Source organism: Tachyglossus aculeatus, chromosome 16 (assembly GCF_015852505.1).
Source record: "Tachyglossus aculeatus isolate mTacAcu1 chromosome 16, mTacAcu1.pri, whole genome shotgun sequence".
In the NCBI taxonomy this organism is placed as follows: Eukaryota; Metazoa; Chordata; class Mammalia; order Monotremata; family Tachyglossidae; genus Tachyglossus; species Tachyglossus aculeatus.
In genome coordinates this window covers 141,574-150,873 of record NC_052081.1, presented here as the reverse complement: position 1 = coordinate 150,873, position 9,300 = coordinate 141,574, and the positions used below count along the sequence as shown (strand labels likewise).

Here is a 9,300-nt window from a genome sequence, read left to right as displayed (position 1 = left end):
TGTACCTGAGGGGCAGAGGAGATTCAGCCCCTAGGTTAGGGAGTGCCATAACCACCTGCTAAAATACATGGGGGGTGGGGGGGAGTGGGAAGAGAGAATATTGGCCTTACAAAGGTGACTTGTTCATAGAGTGGCGTGATGGGCAAAGCCCAGAGCGGGAAGAACAGGACGCAGGCCAGACTAGAGCTTTGCAGGCCTGGGAGATCGGGTCTACTCCATCAGCCCGACTTGGGGCCCAACTTTGGCCCTTGTGGCCAGGCTACGATCCCCATGAGCAAAGGCTTTGCTTCTGGAGCACCTTGAGACCCACCAAGTAAAATCACATCCAGCTGATCCAGTTGCCTAAAGGCAGTTGGGATTTCTGTGTGGCAATTGATTAAAAAATCAGGTTAAAAAGGACTCCATTCCCCCTGGGGACGAGGGTATTCGTTGGACCCCCACTAGTCACTTCCAGCCCTGCCTACCCCTCTCCACCTGCCCTGCCAAGCTCTCACTTCTTCTGCCTCCAGGACAGCCTCATCTGGATAACCTGTGGCTCTGTAATCCGGGCAAGGCTCAACTCCTGGTCTTCCCTTATAGCTGGACTATCTACTGAATAAGAATAATAATAATAATAATGGCATTTGTTAAGCACTTACTATATGCCAAGCACAGTTCTAAGCACTTGGGGGGATACAAGGTAATCAGGTTGTCCCACATGGGGCTCACAGTCTTAATCCCCATTTTCCAGATGAGGTAACTGAGGCACCGAGAAGTAAAGTGACTTGCCCAAAGTCACACAGCTGACAAGTGGCGGAGCCTGGATTAGAACCCATGACTTCTGACTCCCAGACTTATGACTCTTTCCACTGAGCCACGGAGCCCTGGACTGAGCACCAGGGGAAGTACAGGAAACCCAGCAGACCCAGCCCCTGACCTCAAAGACCTCACTGTCTATCAGACAGCCAGGTTATTTATAAATAGTAACTAACCCCCAGTGACCTCTGACTCCTCTCCCTCACCCACCACCCCCACTCATAGCCCTGGTGACCTCTGACTCCTCCCCCTCACCCCCTTCCTCGCTCACAGCCCCAGTGACCTCGTACACTTCTCCCTCACCCACTGCCCTCTCACAGCCCCCATGACCTCCAACCCCTCACCCAGCACCCTCGCTCATTCACTCACTGTTAGAGCCAGAGCTTGGGGCCTCACTCCATGGGAATGGGTGCCCCAGCTGGCCCCCACGCAGCTGAGCTCATGCAGCGTCATCGGGCGTGTTGGCTGCCAGTTTGCTCCAATTGGGTGCGCCCCCAACAAGGGGAAGCAATCTCCTGGCCACAGCAGGCCCCTCGTGGCCCAAAGGGGCCTATCTCTATGGCCCTGTTGGCCTGAGGTGGGGGGGAGGGGGAAGGGGGCAAAGAGGGCAATGCTGCACTGAAGATGGTGTTTCTCTCGCTCTCCCTCTTTTGCTCTCTCTCTTCTCTCCCAGTAGCAGTTCCTTCATCTGATGCTCCCAGCAGCAGGAGTGGCCAGGGCCTGCTTGTGGTAGTAGCCCACTCTCTGGATAAACACACTAGCCCTAGCCTGTTTGACAAAAACGTGCACACAGCATCTGTCACACAGGCCCCTGTGATCGTGAACCTGTGGTGCCGGTGCTGTGGGAATTTTTGCCGTCTTTTCTGACTTTGAGCAAACATGGGTGATTAATGGGGACAGGGGAGCCGATAACCTGCAGAGTGAGGCAGCCGACTGAGAGTGGACCAGCTGTGGGTTTTGTCAGGCAGTGGGCCCAGCGAGTTATTTGTTTGGTTATCTCAAGGCAGCCGAGCAGCTGTGGGCAGGAGCCTCCTGAGCCCAGACACCTGCTCACTTGTGGCTGCTACCCTGACCTTTATGGAGGTGGCCAACAGGAGGCCACCCCACAGTGAATGGGCTGGGGCTATCCCTCCATTGCGGGAGGGATCAGAATCTCACCCAGGGCCCTGAAGGAGGGGGAACCTACTGGTGTTTTACCATAGTGCTCTTGACTTGGCCTTGCTGGGCATCCCTTTGGGCTCTGGGGGACCTCCCACGATGCAGGGAAATAGTTGTGCCCACCTACTGGCCGGGAGGACTTCTGGTGTCAGTGGGGGCAGGGCCCTGGGACTAGAACTCAGGAAAGGGTTAATCAAGAGACTCCTGCCCTCTTCTTCCCATTCGGCAAGGAAGGAGAATGAGGAACGTGTGAGGAACACGTGTAACTTGACTCTGACCACCCCGTTAAGGGCCTAAAAATAGCCCCGGTGTGAGCACTGAGGGCATGGTCAAAGCCTCTCCCTGGCATCTCTGCCCTTCTGCACAGCACACCCTATGCTTGCAGACCTGGGAAACGTCGCCTGAGGGGGACCTGATCTCTCTGTCCATTCATCCGTCTGTCCATCTTTCTGGCTGAGGTGCTGCTGAACTCTCCTGCCACAAAGGACACTTTTTCAGGAAAAAGATGGGTGTCCATGACCATTCCAAGCACAGGAGTCCACTCCAGTGCAGCCCAGGACCCCGGGGAGGCCCAACCCACGGGGATTCTAGCTCAAAATGAGATGTCGTGGAATCGTCAGCAGGGAGAGGGTATGGAAAGTCCCCTCTTCGCTTGAGGATTTTCCTGGGATGGTGTCTTCCTCTGCAAAATCTCCCCAGGGTTGTAAGCTAGACTGTGAGCTCATTAAAGGCAAGGAAGGTGTCTGCTAATTATTTTGTATTGTACTCCCCCAAGTGCTTAGGATAGTGCTCTGCACACAGTAAGCACTCAGTAAATATGATTGGTGATGATGACATCCCAGCCCCAAGCATCCCAGGGCACTGCAGCGTGGGGAGAGATGGGGCTATCCTTGGGGACTCGGTGACCCAGCCCTTAGGCAGGGGAATTGAGCCCAGGAACGTGTTGGCAGAGTCGGGGGCCTGGCCTGAGGTCTGAGGGGCAGCACCCTCACTGGGTTTGCGGGCTTCAGCGGGTGGCAGAGACCCACTGTGGTCCACCTGGCCATCCAACCAAGCCACTGCTGGGTGTCTACCGGGTGTCCACTGGCCCCAGGATGTTGCCAGGGACTGCAGGCAGGGGAGGAAGGAGGGACCCCGTCCCGGACAGCAGGATTGAACAGGATGTGTGCCAGGGAAGGGTTGAGTGGGACAGGCCCAACATGCTTGCTGTACCGAGGGCCGTGGTGCCATGGTAGGCAGGCACCGCTGTGTCCCTGACAGCTTCTCCCGCCGCTGCAGAACTCTGTCCTTACCTTGGTGGCCCAGGTCAGGAAGCATTAATGCTGGCCTCACGGTGGCCCCGCTGCCATCGGTGAGTGTTGTCGCTGGACCCCGGGCGCCAGTGTGCTTCTGTGCAGACTCCACGCGGGCATCGGAACAATATGCTGCTCCCGTGCCCGCCTGCAGTCTGCCACTGCCCGTCCTGGCCAAGCGTAAGAGTCAGGGTCCTCTAGGGGTGACCCTGGTCCTCAGTAAGCGACTCAACATGACCGGGAGCTTGTGGGGAACTGGCTGCAGGGCCAGCCGGGGAATGGCGAGGGGACCATCAGGCCATTGAGACTAATGCTGCGTCTCCCTTCTGTTTCCCTGGCAGGTCCGTCCCCCGCCATGGCCGCTGCCGAGACTCCCACCGAGGCGTGCCTGGCATCGAGCGTGCTGAGCTGGGAGCAGGTGCGCCGCCTGGATGAGGTCCTGACCGAGGTGGTGCCCGTCCATGGGCGGGGCAACTTCCCCACCCTGCAGCTGACCCTCAAGGACATCGTCCAGACGGTGCGCTCCCGGCTGGAGGAGGCCGGCGTCCACGTGCGGGACGTTCGCCTGAATGGCTCGGCGGCCGGCCACGTGGTGGTTCAGGACAATGGGCTGGGCTGCAAGGACCTGGACCTCATCTTCCACGTGGCCCTGCCCACGGAGGGCGACTTCCAGCTGGTGCGCGATGTGGTTCTGGGCTCCCTGCTGCTCTTCCTGCCGGCGGGTGTGAACCGGCTGAAGATCAGTCCCAGCACGCTGAGGGAGGCCTACGTCCAGAAGCTGGTCAAGGTGTGCACGGAGGCCGACCGCTGGAGCCTCATCTCGCTGTCCAACAGGGATGGGCGGAACGTGGAGCTCAAGTTTGTGGACTCGATCCGGCGCCAGTTTGAATTCAGCGTGGACTCGTTCCAGATCATCCTGGACTCGCTGCTCCACTACTACGGCTGCGCCGAGCAGCCCATGTCGGAGCACTTCCACCCAACGGTGGTTGGAGAGAGTGTCTACGGGGACTTTGGGGCGGCCCTGGAGCACCTCCGCAGGCGGCTGATCGCCACCAAGAACCCGGAGGAGATCCGCGGGGGTGGCCTGCTCAAGTACAGCCACCTCCTGGTCCGGGATTTCCGGCCCCTGGACCAGGACCGGATCAAGACGCTGGAACGCTACATGTGCTCCCGGTTCTTCATCGACTTCCCCGATCTCGCGGAGCAGCGGCGCAAGCTGGAGGCCTACCTGCAGACCCACTTCGCCAAGGAGGAGAGGAGCCGCTATACCTACCTGGTGACTCTGCATCGCGTGGTCAACGAGAGCACCGTGTGCCTCATGGGGCATGAGCGCCGTCAGACGCTCAACCTCATCTCCCTGCTGGCCCTGCGGGTGCTGGCCCAGCTCAATGGCCTCCCAGATGCCACCAGTGTCACCTGCTACTACCAGCCTGCGCCGTATGTCGGCGACGGCCACTTTGGTGGCTACTACGTCGCCGGCCCTACGTCCGGACCCCATGGCCCCGCATACCCCACCTGGCTGCCCTGCAACTAGCCCGAGCCCTCTGGGCTCTCCGGATCGGGGGTGGGGTTGGGGAGGGCCCAGCTGGCCAGGGCTCACGGCTCTGGTCCGGGAGCAGGTTGTTGGCCTGCCTTGAGGGGCCCGCTTGTGGGCAGCCCTGCGGAGGACAGGGTGGTCTGCCTGCCCGTCCAGAACTCTCCCAAAGAGCTGGTGTTTCTGATCCCAAACTCAGGCTCTTGGGAATCTGGACACGAGCCAGCCATTGGGGCTGGGAATTTCTTGGGGGGTGAGGGTGAGTCCAATCACCTCTGGGTGCCCCTCTGCCCGCTTGCTGATCCAGCCCCCTTGGCTTTTGTTGTGAAGTCATGACTTGCGCTCCTCTTGATTGTCATGGTCTTGGTAAAGGGTGTGTTTGGGGTGTGTGTGTGTCCGTGTCCCCGTCCGCCCGTCCCCATCCGTCCGTCCATCCCCTTAGTCCCTGTGTGGAAGGCAACATCGAGCCCAACTCTGCCCTGTGAGGGTCCAGTGGGGACTCAGGTGCTGCTATCCCTGCTTGTTATTGGAATGAAAAATGAGGATGTTAAAACTCGTTTGACACCTTTCCCTAAAAGTCACGTTGAGGTGGGAGAACCCTAAAACAAATTTTGTTGGCATGGGAGAGGAATTTTGATTTTTTTGAAAAGCGTGCGCTTTCTCTTGAAGTGGAACTCTCTACTCCAGTAACTCTTGCCATGGGTGTTGGCTTGGTGCCAGGTGCCCTGCTGGCTTTCATGTCATAGCCGCATTCCACCTGGACGAATGCGTGGGGTGGGGCTGGTGGGGTCTGGGCTGAATTTCTAGAAATGGGGCCACAGCGGCTCTCGGGGCTCAGCTTCCGGTCTCGACCACTGGCCCGGACTGCCTTTCCACGCCAGAGTTGGGTGAACTGGCCGACCTGTTGGTCTCTCTGAGAGACCCAGGGGGACAAGTCGCTTGGTCTGGCTGAGACTAATAGCTCCAGACGGTCTGGCCGAGACTAATAGCTCCAGACCTTGGAATCCTGGCTCTCGCGGTCCTCCCCTTGACTGCGAGGAGGGTGAGAGGGGAGGGGTTGACCACCTCTTCTCACCATTGGTGGGTGGCAAGTGACTAGTGACATGAGTGGGGAGGAAGGGGACCCCCTTCCCCCCACCCCCCCAGGTCAAGCAGGAAACTGGGAACTAAAGCCATCTGTTCCTCAAGCTGCTTGGGCTTGGCAAATAGCTTTTGGACTTCCGCAACTAGCGGCTCTAGCTTGGGAGTGGCGGATCCCTGTTCCTGTGCTTTGTGAGGCAGGATGGCGGTGGCCCATCTAGAGCCACCAGGGCAGAGTGTGCTGAGTATCCTGAGCTGGCCACCAGCCTCACCTCCTATGCCTCTGGAGCCCCCCGCTGTCTCGGCCTGGTGCTGGGGATGAATTTTGAATTAGTGTTGGCAAGGTCCAGGGCTCTGCCAGTCACCACTCTTTGTTGATTACAGGTCGAGTTGGCATTCCTAACTTGGAGTTTTCCCTAGCGATTCACACAGGTGGTTTCTACTCCACCTATGCAATGCCGGCCCGGACCTCAGCCGCTTCACATCTCCCTGCCATCTTGTACTTCAGGGCCCGGGAGAAAGCCGCTCTGTCCCAGAGCAGGAAGCGTTTCCACTTTCCTGGACAGGGCTCCTCTCCAAGCACGGCCAGCGGCTCGCTCCGTGGACTAGTCAGCGGTCGACCACCTTGCTCTTGCCGAGGTGATTCCACGCTCCCTCCCTCTTTCTGCAGGAAGCAAACACTGGCTCCTGCCTCTTGGCAAGGATCTGGCTGGAGGAAGAGGGACTCAGAGCTGCTGGCTCAAGTGTAGGCAACCTGAAGATGGGTGGGGCTTCAGAGAACTGAGATCTGACTTGTGCCATATTTGTTCTTCCAGGCATCTGGTTGTCCAAGACTTTAGTTGTTGAATTTGCCATTGTGGTATGATGGCAGTGTGTTTACACTAAAATTACTGCTCAGAGGCAGGTGATAGCTTAACCAAAGCCTATGTGAGGTGGGGTTAGGGAGGGGCAGGGGACACACACTTGACCTGGCTTCCAGCAGAAACCACTGGTTGCTGCCTGCAGGTGAAGGGCTGGGGCAGAAGCGCATGTGGGTGTGGGCCGGAGGGGTCTCTCCAGGCCTTGGGGAGCACTCGCACGTATTGATGCTGGCTGCCCGGTGTGGGGTGGAGGGGTGGGGGTTGTTGTGGGGGTGGCCGCAGCCAGTCGGCCTGGTTTTTGTGCACATCCGTGCTGAGGGGCAGCCGCTCTGGTCTCAGGCCCCCGCCAGGTTCCCTGGCTGACAGCACCCGGCTGACACGACTTCAGCAGCACTGGGATCAGGGGAGGGTGGTTCTTTGTGGTGGAGAGGAATCTTTGTATTGAGTTTTGCTTTGTTCAGCTGGCTTCTGGTGACTTGAGACCAATCGCTCATATTTCCAGGGGCTGGAGACCTCTCAGGGAGCTGTGCCGGTTCTCAGACTGATCACCCTGTCCCACAGACCTGCTCAGAGGAGGGCAGGTGGGCAGGCCTTTCACCTAAACCTGGCCCAGACCAGGTAGGTCTACCTACCAAGCCAGCCTGAAACGAGCTCCAGAAGTTCCAAGCCCTGGCATTCCAAAGGTCAGGAATGGGAAGCTGAAGTTTCCCGCCTCAGCTGCCCCTCTGGGGTGTAGGGGGCGGGGTGTGTGAGGGGGTTCTGTGTTTGCACAGAACCTGCAAGTTCCTTTTTTAGTGTTGAGTAACATGAAACTCAGCAGTGGCAGAGGTCACCAAAGTTCAAATCTGCGTCCCCAGTTAAATTTAACGCTGACCCTCAGCTGGCTTGGGACTGGCTCTCTCTCCTCTGGGCTCTGGGCCTCAGCGCCTCTGCACGGGGCTTCTTTGCACCCAGAACGATGGCTCCTTTTCCTTGTCCTTCTTGTTCACTGGCAGCGGAAGAACACGAACAAATTCCTGGCCTGGTGCCCTAACCTGGCACTTGAATCTTCCCCACCAGGCTGGTGGCTTCTTGGAAATGGAAATCTTCACATTGAGAACCCAGGGAACTTGCCGGATTGCTCCTTGACCAACTTGTCCTGGTTGGGGCTTTTTGGGCGCGTTTGCACATATTCGTGGGTGTGTGGTGAGTGTTTGCACGTGGTGCTGCCCTGCCGCTGTCGAAGTAGACCGTCCGGGCTGGGGGTAAAGAAAGGGGTTCAGGGAAGGGGCCTGTCCTTGGGGTGGTGGTAACACAGCCTCTCACTCCTGGACTCTTGTAGCCTCCCACTCAGGGTCAGCAGCAGCTCTGCCCGGATTGGCAGGGCAGACTCCTCATTCTCTTGTCGTGTCTCTCCAGGCCTGCTGCTCTCGCTCCCGGTGTTTGAGCAACTCCCTCCTGTTAGGCTTAGGGACGCAGCCTCCTGAGGCTCCCAACTGGTACTGGGCCTGCCACTCAGATTGTGGAGGGGGTGGGGAGAGGTGTGGGCAGGCATCAAGGCATCAGCCCCCACCGGGAAAGATGCTAATTGGCTGCCAAGAGCCTTCGAGGTGGCGACAGAGTGGTCTCTGCCCTTAGCAAGCCCAAGATGCCATTCTCTTGCAAGTGTCCAAACCGGCCATTGAGCGTAGGACAGTCTCCCAGGTCCCGCTAACCGGCAATATGGCTAGCGTGGGTTAGGCCAGGCCACTGGCAGCCCAGAAGGAGGTCTGGGGCCCCAAGGAGGCTGGCTACACAAAGCAGGTGGAGGCCAGAACTCCCACCATGGGCCCACCAGGGCCCGGAGTGGACTATACCCCAGCTGGCTGCCATCAGAGAGCCAGAAAAGGCACAGTACATCCTGCGGCCTGGTGGGCTGCAGGAGCTAGGGGGTGAGGGGTGATGGCTGGGGAGGAGGAGGTGGCTAGATGGAAGGGGCTGGGGCTGTGTGTGGCAACTGCCGCCAGAAGGACACCGAGCAGGACTGTGCCCACGTGACTTGGAGAATGGGAGTGGCAATACCGGCCAATAAGGCAGGGGTCGGTGGGAAGCTTTATGATGTGGGGGTGCTGTCCTTATCCTCTCAGCCACATAACTCAAGTCACCTAGTCCCAGGGTTCTGTTGGCCGTTACCGAAAAGTGGTCAATTGGTCTTGGGGATTGTTGGCCTGTCAGTGCCCACTGAACTGTGGGTGGCTCTGCCGTTTCACGGATGGCCACCACCTCATTGCCTTATATGCGGAGGCCTTGTGCAAATGTTTTCTTTTGGCAAAATGTTGTAATGAGATAAAAAAAAAATGCTTTTGAGTTCATTGGAAAATAAAGATCTATTTTAAAGACTTGGTCCAAGTGTGCTCTCTGCCCCCAGCCAGTTCTTGAGTACCAGAGCAGGCAGTGCAGCGGCCCCCAATCTGGAGCTTGTGTTCATTTGCTGACCCGAGAGTGGCCGCTCTACATGCGTTGTTCCGGAAGGACCCCCCGAGGGGAGATGTTGGGGTTGCCATGCCCGTGCCCCACTGGGCGGGCTGAAAGGAGAGCCTGGTGTCGCATCAGGGGTCTGCTC

The 9,300-nt window shown here is 58.3% G+C and overlaps 1 protein-coding gene across 1 annotated transcript; it reads left to right on the top strand.

The window, feature by feature from the left end:
* The first annotated feature begins 3,599 nt into the window (after nucleotides 1-3,599).
* TENT5C (terminal nucleotidyltransferase 5C) lies at nucleotides 3,600-6,802 on the top strand. Its single transcript, XM_038758066.1, has one exon. It carries the CDS (start codon nucleotides 3,601-3,603, stop codon nucleotides 4,777-4,779), a length of 1,179 nt encoding a protein of 392 aa, XP_038613994.1. The 5' UTR covers nucleotide 3,600; the 3' UTR covers nucleotides 4,780-6,802.
* The last annotated feature ends 2,498 nt before the right edge of the window (nucleotides 6,803-9,300 follow it).

Coding starts and splice junctions, on each gene's coding strand:
- TENT5C (XM_038758066.1), top strand. CDS start 3,601: ATGGCCGCTGCCGAGACTCCCACCGAGGCGTGCCTGGCATCGAGCGTG.